A 20265-nucleotide genomic window follows, 5' to 3' on the forward strand; every position below is an offset into this window, starting at 1 on the left:
TAAAATAAAACGAGTTTTGATTTAAATTTTGTCGTTTGCTGTGTTTAATAATTATAAATTACGTGTAACAAATAAAATCAAAATTGTTTTGGAACAAATCGAACTGCAAAGCGTTCGTAATTCAAATTTAATTATTTAATAAGATTTAACTACTACGCAGTCACACTTGATCAATTTTAACTTATAGTTAATGTTAATTTCATTTAATTATAGAATTTTTCTTGTAGTTGTTAATATTATTTTTCTTTCCGTTAGTTAGTTTACGTTTTTCTTTTCATTTTGTGTTAATTTTGTTAATTTCGTTTTACTGGAAGTGCCTTAAAGCCTTGAGGCCTTCTGCCTTTTATACTTATTCTTTGTGTTCTGATTCTAATCTCATCTTTGGATTCTACATAGCCGCTTTAGAAGGTCCTTTATATTGTAAAATTCAATAAAATTATGTGGTATATATTTTTTGTTCGTTTTTGTTTTTCGAAAATCAAGCCAACCAAGCCATACGCCAAAAAAAAAAACACAAGTTTTTTTTTTTTAAGAAACATGATGGAACCGAACGAAGCAAGGAAGTGGTAGAAGAAGATGTACATAGAAGAAGGATAAATCAATGCAAGTAAAGGATAATGAAAAGGAAATAAGAAAAAAAAATCGAAAAATTTGATTAGTACAATTCGATTTGCATCCATATTTTGTTTTTGTTTTGCCAACTTTTTGGCTGTTTTTCTAATTATATATCAGTTAGATTGAGTAAAGTAAAGGTAAAGTAAATTAAAGTATTTTGTAGTAAAAATCGGCATTTACTCATCCTCCTCCTCTCTGAAGAGATATGTACTCCAGTAGACCAGATTGAAGAGCGCAAAGACCAGCGGGAAGGTGATGCGGGATATAACGTCAATCCTCTTTGATCTAGAACATTGTCTTTGGATAGATATTCAACACGAACAAAACAGATTAATTGATCATCTAGAGATTGGCTTTTTGATTTGTGATTTGGAATTTTTTTGTTTTTTTGAACTTGGTTTAATATTAATTGTGTAATATTTTTTTATTCTTTTGTTTTTTTTTTTGTCTTTATCAGTTTGTTTGTTTTAAAAGGATTCAAATAAATTTTTCAAAAGAGAGCTACGTGCCATAAACAAAAATGTGCGACATTATAAGGACTGTAAGATCTACTAAAGGATTAAGCTAATGATAGGAAATCTTGGATTATTGATATCAAGGATACAAATTTGAGTTTTATAGTTTAACATTTTGAAGAGAATGATAGAAAAAGGGTTTTATTTTTAATTCAAAATAATTTCAATATACATTTTGTAAGCAAAAACCGTTGAAAAATTGTCTCAATAGTTCATAAAAAACTTGTTTCCAAAACTTGGCATAAAGTTTTTATGTTCGAAATGAATTCTCTTCAATTAGATAAACATTCTTTTTTAAAATCAGAAAAAAGTTTTGATTATGGAGTCATAGAGGAAAAATCTTAACATAAAATATTTTAGCCTTTTTTAAGTTTTTAATTTTTCTTTTCAAAAAACATTGTTCGAAAATTTTGACAGAAATCAGTCTTAATAATAGAACCTAATAATATCAATAATCCATGAAAAAATCGTGGATTTTTTGAAAAAAAAGTTTTTCTACAGAGCAAAATACGAAAACTAAAAAGAAACAATTTTAAAACAAACAAATCGAAAATGTAATACACAATAATTACTTAAAAGCTTAAGCAAACTGGCCTTAGCATAAAAATTTCGTATGCAAATTGTTTTTAAAATGAATAATATAAATTGTTTTTTTCTTTTACTTGACTGCGTAAATCATCAATAAATTTCATTGGCAAGCATTTGATAATGAAATTATAGCGAGCAAAATATAAAACGGCAAGCAAGCGGATCAGCAATATCGGTTTTTTGGTTTTGATTTTGGTTTTCATTATTTGTCATATTGATTGTTCTCTGATGTCACAGGAATTGTGGTTGTGATTTAGCAAAACGATTCATTAAGAGAGTTTTTCAGAGAGATAATATATAGTAATATTCACAACATCAAAAAGGAAATCCATCAACTACAAAAACTATTAATAAGTGAAATTGAACACAATTGAACTAATCGATTATGGTTTGATTAGCCGTCATTACCTTGTTGGGAATTTCGATAGCCAGGTTTTGCAGCAGTTTGGACGTTTCGGTGCCTGCATATGAACCTCGCACTGTAATCGCTTCTCCAATGCCAAAGGATCGCCAGGATGACGGACCAGCGGTTTCTGTAGAATGCCACCGCGCGCAAATTGCGATGCCGTTTGAGATGAAAGTTTCGATTTGAAGTTGATGCAAATGATGAGAATGATGTGATGATGGGTGATTGAGGTGGCAGTGGCGTTAGCGGTGGTTAACATGAATACAATGGTTGAGGTTCAGGTTGAGGTTGAGATGGTTGCGGATCGATGGTAAATGCAATGGCATGTGCGTAATTTGATTTAATTTCGTTGCAAATTTTTCATTCATTTCCGGTTGAGTGGTTTGTTTGGTTCGATTCAGATTGGTTTGGTTTGGTTGCCAGCGATGGTTTTCATGATGGTTGATTTTGATTTTGTTGGTTCGGGTGGTTGGTTGGTGGGTAGGAAGTTTCATTTTGCAGTTTATTTGTGGTTTGTTTTTGGTTAATTGTTGTTTTTGTGCACGTTTGAAAAAAGTTGTTGAATTTTGTGTTTTTGTGTTTGTTGTGTTGTGATAATAAGAAGAGGCAAATATAAAAAGGAAAAAGTTGTTTTAATAGTTTTATCATAACAATTTGTTTGCGTTTGCCAATTTCAGTCATTTCATCGTTATACATTTTAAATAATTAAGAAGAAATAAACAAAGAACAGCCAATAGATTTAAATCATAGTCCTGTTGATGGCCCACATCAGACAGAGGAAATTATACATATTGAGTTTTTCATAATTTATTGACAACTAACGTGAAAAAAACCGAGCTACTAACTTTAATTTCGTTTGTAAATTAATCAAGATGGAGGAGAGACCACAACCGGTTCTCCACTTTCTTTATGAGGAAGTATTTTGAATGAGGTCAGATACTGGACTCTATGGGCATACTAATTCGATCTCCTGGATTATGTATGTACATATGTTGCACTGGCAACATTGCTGTAAATAGTGAATCAAAAAAAGCACACCTCTCTTTCTGAGGACTCCGATTCTCAAACACTTCTCTAACTTTGATAAGCGTTTATAGCTATGAAATAGCTTAAACTGAATCTTCAGATTGATATATTTTTATATCTTCGGCAACAAAACATTATTTAGTTACTAAATCCTCTACAACGTGGCTAAAGGATTTAATTGTAAAGGAACTGCCACTATAACTTTCCTTCCTAATTGATCTACTATACCCTGTCTGATTATTTGGCGATATAAACTTAGGTAGGCTTATGTTATATAAATCAAGAGGTAAGTACCATTGCGAATGTTGCATTGCTATCTGTATCGAGCAGATCTGATGCAGCATCTAAGCTGGCCTGCTCCAAATCACGACGTTTCTTTTTCATGTTCTCCTTATGCATGTCTGCGGCCCGATCCGTATATATTATATATGTATATATATATAATTTGAAATTGTTGCATGTGATGGAAAATGTTGGACAAGAATTTATTTGTTCCACAAAAGTTTTGCGAATTTGTTTGTCAAAGTGTGTTGTTGTAATTTACAGTTTTGTGTTAATAGTTTGTTGGTTTTTTTTTTTTTGTTTTTTGTAAAGATGCATAGCACACAGTTATACAGTTAGACAGCGATAGACAGTGAGTTAGACAGAGAGAGAGAGGAGAGAAAGAAAGAGAGAGAGAGAGATAGCCACACATACAGAAACATTAAATAATTTGAAATGTTTGATTAGTAAATAAAAAGCAGGAAAATCAATAAGTTTTGTTGGTGAAAGAAAATCAGGGGTGGAGGGTGGGAGGTTGTGGTTTTTAATGTTTTAAGAGAAAGAGAAATCATAATTGTTTTATGTTTATATCACACAGAGCAGTTAGTTTTTGGTTTTTTGAAGTTCCATATATATGTGTATAAATATATATATGGATATACATATATATATATGTATACATAGGCAATTAAGACAACAGCAAAAAAAAAACAAAAGGGAAAATAAAATGAGAAATGATATATACATATATATGTATATAGACCAATTTGTTAAATTTGATTTTTTTTTTTCAAACGCGTTTTTATGGTTTTAAGTTTCATTTTGTTGTGTTCAATGTATAAGGGTTTTGTAGGTGTGTGAGTGTGGGTTTGTATGTTTATGAGTGTGTTTGTGTGTTGATTTTGATGAATGTCAATGGCCGCAGAATGAAATAAGAGAGTGAAATAAAAATGGATTAGTATAAAAAGAAATCACTTTTATCTGCTTGTTCTATTTTTTTTCTTTTCTTCTTTGTTTATTTGTAAAAAGTATTAAAAAGAATTGAGTAAAATCAATCAAATTAAAAAATGGATTTTTTAAAATAATTATATATATATATATTTAATAATCTATACTATATCGTAGACTACTGTGTAAAAATCGTTATTATATTACAAAAATGACCGACAAAATTGGTAGACCAAAAAGCCTTTTGTGGGGTAGAGCCACTCCGAGCCTGTTTCTGTTTCTGTTTATGTATGGATGTATTTTTGTGTATGTGTGAGTGTGCGTGTATGTAAGTGTGTGTGTGTCTGTGTGAGTGTAACGATTGTTTTATCGATTAAGTACTGTTTTATGCGTTTGTTTGGCAGTCAAACATAATTGATTATCATCATCGTTTTCATAATAATATAATACAATTTAATTTGTTTGTTTTTTTTTTCTCGTTTATGACACACACACAGACACCAACAACAATAAACAAATATAAAATAAAAGAAAATATACATATACATACATACATATATAAGTAAGTATATATGAAAAATATGATCAAAAAATTAGAGTAAAAAATAGATAATAAACACCATCGATTAATACATTAAGTTAGTTTGTTAAAAAGCATATCAAATCTCAATTACTAGCTTTATTCAAACCTGAACGGGAGGCATAGTTCACCAGGGCGAATTCGAGCAATGCGCCAAAGACAAACGTCAAACAGACGCCGGTCCAGACATCAATTGCCTTCGTATACGATACGGGTGGCAGTGAGGCATTAATGCCCGATGTTTGGGTAGCCATTGTCAGCAGAGTGGTGACACCTAAAATGACCATAAAAAAGAAAGAAAAAAAGAAGAAAAAAGAGCCCGCAACAGCAGCAGCGATTGAATTAATAAAACAAGTTTACAGTCACACAAAAAATAAATCCATATTAATATATATAATAAAACAAGAACCCCAATATTTTCATTACAAATTTCCCATCGATTTTGTCGCGAATTTTTTCATTCGTTTCGGTTGTGATTTGTGGATTGTGGATTTGGTTCTGCACTTACCCAATGATACGCGAGCTGGCACTGCGCCTTGATCCAGCCAGAATGATACCCATGATACAATGACCAACATACAGCAAGGTATATAAATTTGTATTAAGTAATATGAGAATTCTCGCTTGAATAGTAGATCGACTTTGAGGCAACTGTATTCACCTATGAGTATACAAGGTACATAAAGAATTGTGTCAAACTTAAAATGTAATAGGGAAGGAGTTTTACATCTTGTTTGGTTTCTTTTTGCATTTTGTTTTTGCATTTTCTGCACATATGCATACATATATATGTACACGCGCACACACACATAGAGAGTGAGAGAGAGAGAGAGATAGAGCCAGAGAGACAGAGACATATCCAATATTAAATTTTGTACAAGAAAAAATAAACAAAATGCCATCCAATAGAAAATAAATTTGCTTGTGAAATTTTGCCAAACACAAAATGGAAAAGAAAAAGAAAAATAAAATTCAAATTTAATCACATTTATAAACAGTTTTTAATAATTTTTTTTTTTTTTTTGCAATTTTCGTATATACAAAGAATGAACTAAAAGAAAATATTTATATGTATGCACAAAGACGCTGGGTTTTTTTTTTGGTGGTGTTGGTGGTTAGGGGCAGGGTGGGAGGTTAGGCACAAAATGTATTTACAGGTTTTAGAGGTAAGTCCAATTTAGAGTTAGTGCGGAATTTCCAAGGCTAGATATTGCTTTAAACTGACTGAGAGTGTGAATTGAAAGATAGAAAAGCTGACGTTACAGAAAAAAAATACCTTTTGGTATTAGAGTCTAAGCTTGGGCAGTTTCCAATTACCAATTTGATGGGCATAGGGCATTGTAAAGAGATTATTGTGGGCCCAGAGGTACAATTCATTTTGCAATTAAGATCAAAAGAGTCAGAAACCCTTTAAAAGCCTCGACTAAGAGTGAAAAATCACTGATATGCAGGTAAGAGGATTTCCAATTGTTTTCCATGACAATGGCATGAATGCCTGAGTAGTAACTGTTTATCAGAGGAAAAACACGCTCAAAAGCACTGGCAAACTAGAAAGCAAAAGCAAGCTGAATTAAATTTTTTAAACCATATTTCTGTAAATAATGAATCTTTGTGTCTTTTTATACACTTTTCGTTAGGTCATTCCGCAATATCTCTAAATTTGACTGATAAAACAAAAATTTCGCGGCAGGGCAGGAAAGGGAAGACACTCAGAGAGTTAAAAATTATAAAATAAAGTGGAAAAAGAAATCGCATCATAGGCAAAAAGTATTAACATCAATTCAATTTTTGTTTTGTCGTTTTTTTTTGTTTTGCGTTTTTTTTTTTTTGGGTGTATGTAAATAGTTTGTTTTTATGTTTTTGGCAACAAACATCTTAACGGAAATGAAGTTCGTCGACTTTTGTGTTCTTTGTTGTTGCTGTTTCCGCCTATTTCCGCCATAAACACGCCCCCATGCCACACCCATACTCCCAGCTTCTCGAGGCATATGTGAGTTTTGCAGACACGCCCCTTTTTGCTTGTCTTTTTTTTTCGTTGCGCTTCATTTCCGTTAATTTGTTGGCAAAGCGTTCCATACTCTTCAAGACAAAGTTGTTTATGATTTTACATTCTCATATTTTTCATGTTTCATTTCATTTGTTCGTGGGGTTTGTTTTGGTTTTCATTTCCCCCTTTTTCTTTTATTTTGTTCTCATTAAATTTACTCTTTTCAGTTTTCATTCGCATCTGTATTTGTATCTGTATCTGTAGCTGTATTTGTATTTGTATTTGTATTTGCACTGGGCTGCTTGTGGTTTATTTGCCTGGCTTTCCATTTGGCATCTGGCAGATTTCACACTGCGGCCATGGCTCCACACTTATTTGCCCACGGGAGCCATCAACGGCATCAGCATTTGTATGACGATCATCATCACCATCATCATCGTGGTCATCATCATCAATCAAAATGCTGACTCCTCTTTGAATCTGTTGGGACGCTCTGGCTGGAATTGCATTCTCGCATTTGACTTTATGCAACTCCTCAATTTCTCATATGTATTTCATTCGAAAAGTTCTCGTAGGAAGATTTATTAGAGATTAAATTAATAAAACTTTATGTGAGCTAAGTTTTTATTTTGTTTTTTTGTTTGCAAACAACTACCGCAAGTTCTAAAGTTTTATGTATGTATCGAATAATAAGGTAAATATGTGATTAAATATAAATCAACTAATTTGAGGGAAAATGATTTTTTAGGCTCATGCTACGATGGCTAGAGAATGATGAGGTTGAATGTAAGGTTCAATGAGCTTGGAAATGTTAAATATTTATTTTTCTAATAAGGTTTTTGGAACTAAGAAATTTATTGCTATATAGAACTGTTATAAAAAATCTGGACTAAAGGATGAATTGGTAAAATATTTAAGTAATATAAATAATAGAACTTTCTGATGTCAACATCATACAATAAATTAGATGAGGTTGTTTTGGGTAATGACTTAGAGAAAAAAGAGGATTAAAGAAGATGTTGAGGGAATTTAAGAAGTGTCCTAGCAGTCGTTAGATCAAGTTATGTTTGGAATTTGTTTACATTTCAATTTTGTTTTCCAATTCATTCATATCCTATGAAGAATAATGGAAATAGTCTGGTCTTTTCAGATTCCATCGCAGGATGATCGTAAAATGAAGAAGGTTCAGTTTTGAAAGCCGCAATTTTTGGAGCTACCAAATCTGTGGCTGAGCAACTTGTAATGAATAAAAAAATAACGAAACCAAAAGCCTGAAAAGTCTTAAGTAAACGAAATCAAATGCTTTCTGTTTGTTTTATCTATCGTAAACTATTCTTAATATGCTGACACACAATTTGCCAACTAGTAGAAAAATCCTTTGCACTCGTTGTTTGCTTTCTTGGTGCTTCATCGTTATACACCAACACGAACATCAGCATTACCACCATCATCATCATCTTTATTGACATCTTCATTATGATGTTTATCGACATTGTGCAATGTCTTTGTGCAAGTTTAAACAACGTCGCAGACAATTTCCTCGATTAATTTACTTTCCGTACGGCTTTTGCCCATTTTCTTTCATTTTCATTTTCCGTTTTCGTAGTTGCCATTGTCGTTTATCGTCGTTTGCCATTGAGTTTCGAGTCAATGGAATAGTTCTCTAGCCAACCAAGGTAAACATTTACTTAAAAAGCGCGCTCAGATTTGAAAGTCCTCATAAAAACCTGGCAAGCTAAACGATGTGTCGGTATGTGCAGGTGTAAAGGTGTGTATGTGTGTGAATATGCCTGTGTGTGCACATGAATTACATCGTAAAAACTTGGTTCTTATGCGATTCGGAATATTGATAACGGGTTGGGGGAACCCAAGCGATATGCTTATTGAAATGGCGCATGTGTAAACGGCGTCGTTTTATGATGTGCATGAGTGTGTGTGTTTGTATGTGTGAGTGAAAGATTGTGAGTGTAAGTATGAAGTGCTTATGGTTTTGTTAAAACGCCTTTTCAACATGACACCAACATTTACTATTTAAAATTGTATTCAACGCATGCAATATTTAAAAGCAAATCGAATTTAATCATTTATCTCAAAGCAAAAGTAGAGTAATTTCAAATAAACAAAACATTTATGTATGAACATTGTACATACATTTATAATACTTTATTGATTATGGACTGTGTATGTAGTAATTAAATTTATATGATTAGACAAAGCAAACGTACCCGTATTGGTTTTACTGTTACAGTAATCAGTCAGAAACTTCTCCAGTGTAAAGCGAGGTAGGTGTAAGTTCTTAACCACTTGAACTGGGTCGCCTTCTTTCCAAAGGAAAACCAAATCGTTGGTCGTCCAGCCATCTAAATAATGTTGATATAGTTGAGAGCAAAAATTTATAGCATACTTTTTCGGGCTCGCCAATGGGAGGCAACTCACAACTCGCCATGCGTAGTGAACAGATTTGTCTATCCAGTGGATAAAGTTTCAGATTCATTGGACATGCCAATGTCAGGGATATACGTATACTATAAAGCACTGAACCATTTGGAAAAATACGTATATACACATTGGGCATGATGATATTATGGAAATGGCCCTCCTTCTCGTTGGAGAAGAACAAATCGGGCATCCAGACACGATTTGCCTCCGTCAATGTAAGATATTTTAAGCGACCTGTAAAAAAAAGCGAGCACACAAAACAAAATAAAACAAATTAAAATTTTCCTTTCAAGTGTCGGTTTTGCTTCTTCTCCATTTTATTTTTTTTTTCTTTTCAATTTCGGCTTTTCCGTTTTCCATTCTCAACTTTCGGTTTTCCATTCTCTATTGACTGACTCACCCTGTATGTCATCGAATTTGAGACGTTCATCCGTCCATTGCTCACGAAAGGTTAACTGTACGCTGTACTCCTGTAGATTGTTGACGATATAGGTGGGGTGGAGTGGTGGGTTGAGTTGGAAAAATGAAAATTCTCATTAGTAGACGAAGTTAACAAGCTCTCTTCAATGATAGATTTTTCTTTTCGGTTTTTTTCTCTCTCAATTCAATTTCAACTACGATGCAAATTTCGCTTTGCCAAATTAAAGGAGGAATTTCTTTTCAGCGATTTTGTTTTTGTTTTATTATTGAGATTTTGTTTTCAAGGGGCTTTTTGAATTTGGATTTTGATTTATTTTTTGTTTTGTTTTTTGGTTTTGTTGGAAGGGCTCTAGAGATTGTTGTTTGAGGTATGAAAAGAGCGAGCAAGGCGTGGCATGGCGAGGCGAAGTATATATTTGAGTTTTGTTTTGAGTTGCAATTATATAAATGCTTATATACTTGTATATATTGTAATGTATATATATATTAGATATATATGTTTATATATTGATAGATATGTATTGAGGACAGTTTGTCATTTTAGCTTCTCTGCTAGTGGAAAAATGCTGAGCAATTTATTTTGATTTTCATATATTTCTTGTTTTTCTCATTGTTTGGTTTATTATTTTTATCATGGCTAATAAATATTTCATATTTGCTCCAAAATGCAACAAAATGCAGCATGCAACAAAACGCTTCATTCTTCATCTCAATCACCAGCATTATTATCAGATGCATTGAACGTCTTGCATACAAAAATCACAAGCAATAAATGCACAACGTGACGAAAATAGAAAATAAACATGTACAACATTGAAATTTTTATATAGAAATCGCATGACTAAGCAAAAAGTGAAGAACAGGACAACAGGCAACAGGCAGGCAAAACAAGAAAAAAACGAAAATTAAGAAGACAAGCGAACAAACGAGCGAATAGCAGGCAAAAGCAAAGCAAAGCTAAAGGATACATACATACATACATACGTAATATAAATGTGAATAGAACATTTAATTTCAAAATACCTAGGAACATATTTTGTTAAAGAGCTTAACAAGTACCTTATGAATCCCATAAACCACATGCAATAGATTTGTGTGAATTTAATTTATGTACCCATATTAAGTTAGTATACCAAGTAAAAAAAATTCTCTTCACTAGGCCTCTAACAAAAAAAGAAGATTAAAAAATTTCCCTACGTATTAATAATTAAATTAAATAAATTTATTTCCCCAAAATGAAATACAGTTTTGCAATGGTCATAAACCAACTTTTTGATCCCACCTACCTAAATTCACTAAAAAACGTTCACAACGGTTCAAAAGCTAAAATCACACATAAAAGAAATGTGAAAAGGAAAAAACAGAGAGCCGTCAATTCGGAATGGGTCTGAACAGTTCTTCCTTTGAAATTAGAATTTAACCTGCCAAAAGCTTTAAAAGAGTTGTTTAAGAAGTCTCAATAGCTGCTTAACTAAAGGCATATTAACTGAGAAGTCTCATGACCATTCCATATTTAATACGGTTTAAGCTAAATATTAATACTTTGTTCTTTAATTTTAACCATATTTCATCAGCTTTTACATTAAAATTATTACCTAAGACTCAGTTTGAAGAAAAACCATGCTCAATTGAAACAAACATGCTTAAGAAAATGTATATTAAAAAAGTCGAGAAATTCTTCAATGCGTATTCAAATTAAGGCTTAATGAAAATAGTTTATAAGTTATGAAAATCGAACAAAGGCATACAACAAATTCCCTATGAAACCTAATGATTTAATAAATTTTCTGTATGAACCCCTAACTGTTTGTCAGTTTCAGAAAACAAAGACAAAAAAAAAAAAAAACAAATAATATATAAAACGAAATGTTTTTAAAACTCTTTTCATTAGGCTAAGTGGATGTAAGCAAATAAATTTTTTAATAATTATAACAAATAATTGGCATTTTATTTATGGCATATGACAATTTCATTGAAGTTCGATTGCTGTCAGAACTGTCTTAAACTGATTAGAAATGAATATGAATTGTTATGGCTATGGTGAATGTTTATCTCTTTTGTTTTTTTAGTTTGTACTTACAGTTAGACCTGTTCATATTTGTTTCATTTGTTTTCTGTATATAATTAAACTATAATATGTAAGTATATATAAGTTATGTACTTTTGTTTGAGATATTTTCGCATGTGTGGTAAGCATTTTCTTTCTTTTTTAAAAAGTTTTTTTTTTGTACTGATACTGTTTTTGAATTTTGGGGTGATTTCGGAAAAGTCGATTTACAAAATAGAAAGAAAGGAAAGTGTTAAGAAGAAAACAAAAACTAAAAAACTTGATGAAAGGCAAAAATGAAGTGAATTTTGATGGTTATGGTGGCAGTGGCGGCGCTGGTGGTATTTTGGGGTTATTAAAATAACTTATAGTTAACTTAATTTACAATTTAGACATATTTGGACTTAGAATAAACTAACCTAAACCATTTTGATTGACATCATTTAGCAGTGGCTTAGCGAAATTAAACAAAAAACAACTAATGTAAAGCATAAATCGATTAAATAATGTTTTTACAATGTACAATTATGATTATTTTACAAATTGTTTCAATATCCTTGCAGAGGCTGTTAAGGGGAAAATCTTTTGAAATAATTTTAGATTTTCAATCAAAGATTGATTTAGCTTCTTGATAGATTTTTCATAAATAGTTCCACAGTTTTTAATAATTTCTGAGAATTCATGTAGGAGAATGTGAAATGTGGAAACTTTTATCCTTAAAGTATGCAATATACTGGAAAATTATTCATTTTATTGAACAAATGAACAGAATGTTTGCTTTGAGAAATTTCTTATAAGCAGAGGACATTTTAAAATTTCTAAAAACTGCATATGCCTGGTAAAATTTCTCTATTTTACAGTCCCAGATCCGCCCCAGTTAATTCTATTAATAGTCCTGCACTTCTGCAATGATATATTATATTTGATAAGCTTCCAAACTCTTGAGATTAAAATTAAAATAGTTTACATTAAGTTATTATTTGGTTTCATGATATTTTATTTTTGCATCTTTATTTGCAAATATACACACACACATACATACATATGTAGACAAGGAGTTTTATATCGATATTGTATGGCAGTCATATCATACATACATACATACATGAATTTATACCTATTAGTTTAATTTAATCAGTTGTTTAATATGTTTTTTGTTGTTATTAGACATACACACACGCACATTAAGAGCAAAGTGAATAAGCGGGATTCTTGCTGTTGTATTTTTTGTGTGTTCATTTGGAGTTATTTTGTCGAGAGATTTTTGTTTTTCGTTCGAGTCAGGACTCACCATTTTATAGTCATCGATTTTTGATATCGAGCGCAGAAACATGTTGACTTGCACAATTGTTGCCATATTAGCTAAAAATTCAATTTGGCTTTTGATGAGATATTTGCTGGCTGGTTTTTTAATGTTTCTTAAGTTGGGGCTTATGAATATATGTAAATCGTACGACTTAGTTATTAACTTAATTCTTAAATATTTTGACCTTATTTTTTGATGAGTTTTATGTGTGCACGAAATGTATGCATAATGAAAACATTTTATACAGAAACTAAAGAAACAAAAGGAAAATCTTTTATGAAAATAATATGCATAATATATTTGGAAAAAATGTCTGCATGGATCTCATTTGAAATGTAAAAAGATATTTTTTCATTATGTGTAACTAATTTAAACATATTTGTTGCTTATTTCAATTAAAAATTAATTTGTTTAGAATTATTAATTGAGGGGGAATTTTCCTCTACCAATTTCTTTTTCATAGTTTTTGTTTATTTGGGTTTTTGTCTTGTTTTTTGAAAATGCATGCCACACACTTTCAATTGTTAATGTGTACAGTCTCATTTTTATCATGAATATTTGTTGTTAATTTATTTTTTAATTTAAGAATTTAATAGAAATAAATACTACCAAACACAAAATCGGGAAAAAATAAAATGGTTTATTTTGCTTGGTAAATTTTTAAATGATTAACCAACCAACACACGTTCAAAGCACATTTAAGAAATTAACACTTGACATTTTTGTTAAAAATTTGTAGGTTTTTTTTAGTTTTGTTAGTTTACATTTGATTAGGGGTTTTCTAAGTACACTGAATAGCATCAATAATTAAAAATAAAATTATTTCAAATTATTATTTATGATTTTTAGCAAAGGTTTTTGTTTTTTTTTTTGTTACTTATTAAATAAAACATTGTATGTATGTATATTCAAATTCGATCGAGGATTTTATAATAATTAGGTGAAGTTTAATAAATTTATTACAGTTCCCATAGAGAATAGAAAGGGGAAGAGTAGTAGAGGTAGAAAGTAGTTGTAGAAAATTAAAATTAATTTAAATTTTTTGTATATATATTTATATATATATATAGACAGAGATTGTTAGAAAGACAAGAAAGAAAAGGGAGAGCGTTAGAGAGATCCAAAAAGACATTTTTTTATAGAATTTGTTAGAATTATTTTGTTTTTTTTTGGAAACTAAGAATATCTTTCCAATGCAAACGAAAATTAAAAAATCTAATCGAAAAGGCTAATTATAAAAATGTTTAGTTAAAGAAAGACAAAAATTATAATTAAAAAACATATCACATCGATAGTCAAACCATTAATATGTATGTACCAATATCAGATATAGTTAGTATATGTATTATATTATATAAAAATGTATATATAAATGCAGCAGAATAACCTTTCACCGAGAGATACACAGACAGAGATTGAGAAGCCCTAACTGAGTAGATTTTGCAAGGAAAATTGTAAGCAGAAAAAGTTGACAAGGTATGTAGAAATACACAACTGACTGATCGACCTATTAAAAATGGCCCCTTTTAGGAGCGAGTATCTTTCTGAGAATTGAGAACTTCTGGAAATTTGTGTAAAATTGTTTTTTTTTTTGTTTTTTTTTAGTTTTACGCGCACTTACCATAGTTACATCATCGATTTTAGAAATACTTCTAACGAATATGTTGACACGCACAACAGCGGGACCATCTGGAGGAACGATAATACACATAGTTTGTACCGATTTTAATATGCATGTTAAACAACCAAAAAGAGACCACAAAAACTAAGTACAACAAAGGGGCGGGTAACCCTTGGCAAACTTAAAAATTCTCTCTCTTATGTAGCATACACACACACCACAATTGTATGTGTGTGTGTGCGTATGTATGTTTTTCTCCATTTATGCGCTTTTCTTTTAGTCTGTAATAAAGTTTTAGTTTTTCTGTTTCGTATGTGTTTTATGACTTTTGCCTTACTTACTACATAAATATTTGAACTGTTGTTTAGTTCCGTCTTAAGCTAAGTTAGATAAAATTTTGCTTTTATGGTATAAACCTAAATGTTAAGCTAGAATAGATACTAAAAACATTCGAACATAAAAAAAGGAATGATGAAAGTATGTTGCTTTAGTTTTAGTTGTGAGTGGCCTGCAAGAGGGCGGGCTAGTCCATGAGGGTTGGAGGGAAGGTGTAGGGGCGGTATAGGTCGTTATCTATATATCAATGCATAAAGAAGTTTAATAATGGACAATAGTTAGTCGGCAGATTTGCGTGTATGTGTTCGTATGTGAATTGGCTTTGCTAATTGATATGTATGTTTATAAACTTATCTGCCAGAGATATATGTATATAATATAAGTATATATTGAGATATGAAATTTTACTATAATAATTGACCATTGTTTGTGTATTGGTGAGTGTGTGTGTGTGTGCGAATATGTATGTGGTTAAGGCTACATTTTTTTTGCTCAATATTTATGTGGCTTTTACATTTTTATTGATGTCATATTGCTGCGGTAAAAGTCAACATGACAAAACAAACAATCCAACGAACACAATCAAAAGAGAAGAAGAAGAAAGAAAACAGCGGATAATAATGATTTTAAATAAATTCAAAACTTTATATGTATGTAATTAAAATGGAAACACATTTATTTCTTGTTTAATTATTATGTATAATTAGTTATTTGAAAATATGGGAAAAATAACATTTTTCGAAAAAATAAATAAATTTTGGTTCTTATTTATATGAGAGCAAACTTGAAATTTTTATTGAAAATCATTTTGCATATACGAAAAACTTATTTAATTTTTTTTTCATTTTTTAAGCCAAAAAGTAGGTAACAATTGCTTCTTTAAGAGGATACTCATCGTTTGGTGTTGTGATTTGGTTTGTTTTGTGAATGGATATAAAATCAACCAAATCTTAACGAAAATTAAATTAAATTAAATCACAATTGGTTCTTCGATTCATAATTTGAACTTCATTGTTAATCAATCTTAAATGAGGAAGCTCGATGAGGTATGCATAGTTCTTGAATCGAATTTGAAAATGAAGCAAAAAAGTAAATTGAAATCATAACTATAGCCAACGGATTAAGTTTATATAGGTAAGTTATAGCATTAAGTTAGGAACTATAGAGATAAGAAGGAGCAATATAAGGTTTAACCAACCAACTGAACTGAAACAAGAACTTTTGTATTTATTATATTTTGTTTTTGGTGTATGTATTGCAAATATGTATGTATTTATGTAAAAACTATAAGATTTATCTACTTGATGGAAATGGTATGATGAGCCAGGAATTGAGTGAAAGGGTATATCGATAATTGGGTCGGTCTGATCAATATTTTTCAGATTTCAGTTTATTGTTTTTCGGTAATGGTTCTGGTTTCTCTGAATAGAACTTACCATTTTAATATCACTAATCGTCATTATACTGCGTACGAATAGATTGATTCTGACTATGGCGGGCCCATCTGGCATAGAGTTTAGTTTAATATTTGAGATTTTTTTTGTGTTTCTTTGATTTTTCGTTTGCAATTTGAATTAACTAACTAGTGCTAAGAACGACGCTTAATATTTCTGTTTGTGTCAGTGTGTGTGAGTTAATAATTTTGTTTTATTGTTAGACTAATCTAGCTTAGGTGAATTGTTCAAATAGAAAAGAGACTTACATTAGCTAAGAGTAAGTGTAGACCAATAATTGATAGATAATTGTAGTATGTATAATTTTTTTTTTGCTTGTTAAATTAGTTTTGATTTGAAAATTGTCTCAGTTTATGCTCACCTGTGCCATTGATTCCCGATGGTCGTATTCTGGCATCGTATTTGCCTGCACCTAAAATTTGATCTAACACTTTTTTCTCCTTTTCTCGGAAATTTATTTTGGCATTATTTGCTCTGAAATCAGGATATGGATAGGTACGCAACGGTATAATTTAAATTTTGAATTGAATTTTACTTTTGTTTCTTTTTTGTTTTTTTTTTTTGAAAAATTTCTTAATGGTGTATTTATTTAAAATTTTTTTTTTATTTATATATATATATATTTTTTTTTGGTTTTTTGAAGTAGTTTTGGAAAAAAACATTTGCTTGAGAGAAAAGTGAATTGTTTAATTGAATTCAAAATTGCATAGATTTACAGCAAAATGTTGTTGTTGTTTCTGTTTGTTATAGTATTTACAAATTGGAGTGAAAGTGTCATTATTATACACTGTCGCACTTATCACTTAGCCCAGGCAAAGTCATTATCATTTTTATCAACTCTGACTCTGACCTCGACTTGAGTCGAAATAATTCCAAAATTTATGCTCCGACAAAAATTTGCGCATGGTTAATTAATTATATTTTAATTATGCATGTTTTTATAATGTTTTTTTTTTTGTGTTTATTATAAAAACCAGGAACGGAAAAATTAAATTTATATAGTGTAATGATAGGCGGATAAATTAAAAGAAAATTCCATCTACAACTGGGTGGACTAAAGCAACTACTTCAAAAAGATGGGATATTTATATATGTATACATGAATATGTGTATATTTTATATGGGCGTGGCTCTCGCTTTCAAATTAACGGCAATTGTATGTAAATTGAATTTCAAGCGGCCTGTCCATGGCCACAAGAGCATTGTGAAACAAACATAACGAGAGCTTTTAAAATGGCATTAAATTATACAGAAGCGGCATATACATGTTGCATCTACTATGACTATGTATGTATATGTATATGTGAGTGAATGACTGGATTGTTGGTAATTTTATCATCTGGTGAAATTTAATTTTATATTTTGGAATACTTACAGTGAAGCACTGCACAGACTGGCAAAGTAGAATATCACCAAGAAATAATGTCCGCTGCCCATGGCTAGGCCAAAGATTTGCGAATGCTAGCGGGAGTCCTTTGAGTGTTGATCCTGATGAGTCCTTTTGTATGCGTCAATTTATAGGCAAGAGCGTGCGCGTGTGTGTGTGTGTTAAGATAGCTGAAAATATGTCACAATACTTTAATTTTCAACATTTTCAACTTTGAATATTCAATTTAAATACTTACAAAATACATTACTTGAAATAAAAACTGCTTGACTTACTTTAATAACAACTAAGCAAGAAACAAATTTTTCGACACATCTCTATAACTTCAGAAATTTCTACTGGTATGATGTTTATAATTGTTTCATGACATAAAAGACAGCCTAAAATTGATGCTAATAATTAATATGATTCAATAATTGCCTTTCGATTGGTCAATTGCAGTTGGTATATTTCCACCTTAAAACACATTGAAATTTACCTCACAGACACAAACATAAAGACACATTTTACTTTGAAATTGGGAAATCGATATGTCTGTTTGGTAAACTTAATGCCAGAGAGAGAGAGGGAGAGAGAGGGAGAACCTTTAATTATTATTTAATCTATCTCAAAAGCAAATAGAGAGACAGAAGAAGATTTAGAATCTATTAGAAATCATAACGATACAACATAGGGTTTGCCTATGTTAAGGGGTTTATTTATTATTAATTTGCCATTCATATTAAAATGAAAAATGGCTATAACAAAATTTGCTTGAAGGATTTTTTGACAACCAAAAGCCTTTTTGTGTTTTCTTTATATGATTATTGCATACTTTAGAGGCGATTGAGTTACAGTATACTGAGAATTAAACATCGATGACTTGCAAATTACATGGGCACTAAATGCAACTGAAAACGTATTGTTTAAACAGATAAATCTTAAGAAAACAGACTCTTAAACAGAAGCATAGCGATGACCTTATTCTTCTGTATCAACATATCTTGCAAAGGAATTCTCAACACTGACCTTTTCAGAATATTTCGGATGCTTTTCCACATTGCTCTAAGCTCTTTTTGTGCGCAAATTTGGCCAGCAGGAATTTTAAAACAATTCGATTGAACACAATGGCAATGTGAATTCGAAATATCTTCTCACTCCCAGTAGCAGCTGCAACAACGAGATGCAAGGACTCGAACCAATACACAGCCTACGATAGAGTCGATTGGGGGATTTCGTTGAGGAGAGGATACGGATGCGGTATGCCAATATGCGTAAATCGTATGCGGAATATTGGAATCGAATTAATCCTTTTGTAAGCATTTTTGCTGCACTTCAGTTGCCAACGTGCTGTGCATGGCCGATAAGTGCGTGTGGTATAAATGGAACCACACACCAGGACCCACTTTCTTTATGTGTTGCTATTGCATTGTCCAATGTGTAAAAGCATGACGCGTTGGCCATGACCGGATCTGAATACGAGACCCATTTCGATTCCCATTCGAGGACCATGCAAATAATCAATTTGTCCAAATGGGATGCATTGGTCTTGGGCAACAGGCTGTGGAATCATCGTAGTATTTGTGCTGTGTTAATTTGCTGCTGCTGTGACTGCAATTTTGTGCCATAAATACACACACACACACACACACACACACACTTACACACACTAAGATGCACACTCGCCTAGCCAGAAGAGAACAGTTGGTTTGTTGTTGTTGAATGATACGAAAAAATAACAGCAACAAAAACAGGACGACTACCGAGAAAAAAAGTAACAAACAGCTCAGGACATGGACCCAGGCGGTCCTACCATTACTGGCATTGCTATTATTATTGTTGTTTTTGCGTTTTCTTGTTTTTCTTCTTGGTTTTATTTTTATTTTTTGGCCCGCTGTCAAAGAAAGTTAACAATGCGCCTGTGACTGCCAAATGTCCCACATTTGCCGTTTGCCAAGCTGAAGCAGTCGGCGCCATTGCCCACCGCCAGACACAGCCACAATCCCAGTCCTTTGCTAGGTCCCCAGTTCCAGTTGCACCCAATGTGGTGTAAATGGGTTTACTTTTATTTCATTTGTTTGGCTGTGTGTTGCAAGTCGACACAGTTTTTTGTAACCAACAACAACATCAACAGCAACAAACGCTTGTCTACCTCAGTTTCAGTTGCAGTTGCCATTTCAGGCTCTAAGTTGAATGAACGTACCATTTTTGTATGTATATTTATAAGTTTATAAACATATTTGGTTATGATAAAAAAGCTATAAATATAGATGTATATATATCGGAACAGCTTGAACTAGCAGTTTCAACAATCGACATGGATATAAAGAGCTTCAAGAAATAAAAAGTC

General features: G+C 31.5%; 1 protein-coding gene across 15 annotated transcripts in view; it reads right to left on the reverse strand.

The window, feature by feature from the left end:
• Window positions 1-254: 254 nt before the first annotated feature.
• The window catches only part of LOC6649760 (glutamate-gated chloride channel), a 35948-nt gene continuing 15937 nt past the window's right edge, over window positions 255-20265 (reverse strand). Inside the window, exons 2-13 of one of the 15 annotated variants that reach the window (XM_047009302.1) lie at window positions 17925-18106; window positions 16911-17023; window positions 13124-13194; window positions 9766-9835; window positions 9363-9599; window positions 9152-9286; window positions 5448-5600; window positions 5049-5213; window positions 3445-3551; window positions 2127-2251; window positions 796-900; window positions 255-411 (exon numbers count right to left, since the gene is read on the reverse strand). In XM_047009302.1, coding sequence (XP_046865258.1) covers window positions 402-411; window positions 796-900; window positions 2127-2251; window positions 3445-3551; window positions 5049-5213; window positions 5448-5600; window positions 9152-9286; window positions 9363-9599; window positions 9766-9835; window positions 13124-13194; window positions 16911-17023; window positions 17925-17986 — 1353 coding nt within the window. In that variant the 5' untranslated portion in view covers window positions 17987-18106 and the 3' untranslated portion in view covers window positions 255-401. Of the gene's footprint in view, window positions 412-444; window positions 913-2126; window positions 2252-3444; window positions 3552-5033; window positions 5214-5447; window positions 5601-9151; window positions 9287-9362; window positions 9600-9765; window positions 9836-13123; window positions 13195-14759; window positions 14828-16531; window positions 16600-16910; window positions 17024-17924; window positions 18107-20265 lie in introns of those variants that run through there. The other 14 variants (XM_047009301.1, XM_047009300.1, XM_047009298.1 and 11 more) reach the window with 14 other exon arrangements.

The sequence above is a fragment of the Drosophila willistoni genome, chromosome 3R, assembly GCF_018902025.1.
Source record: "Drosophila willistoni isolate 14030-0811.24 chromosome 3R, UCI_dwil_1.1, whole genome shotgun sequence".
Classification (NCBI taxonomy): Eukaryota; Metazoa; Arthropoda; class Insecta; order Diptera; family Drosophilidae; genus Drosophila; species Drosophila willistoni.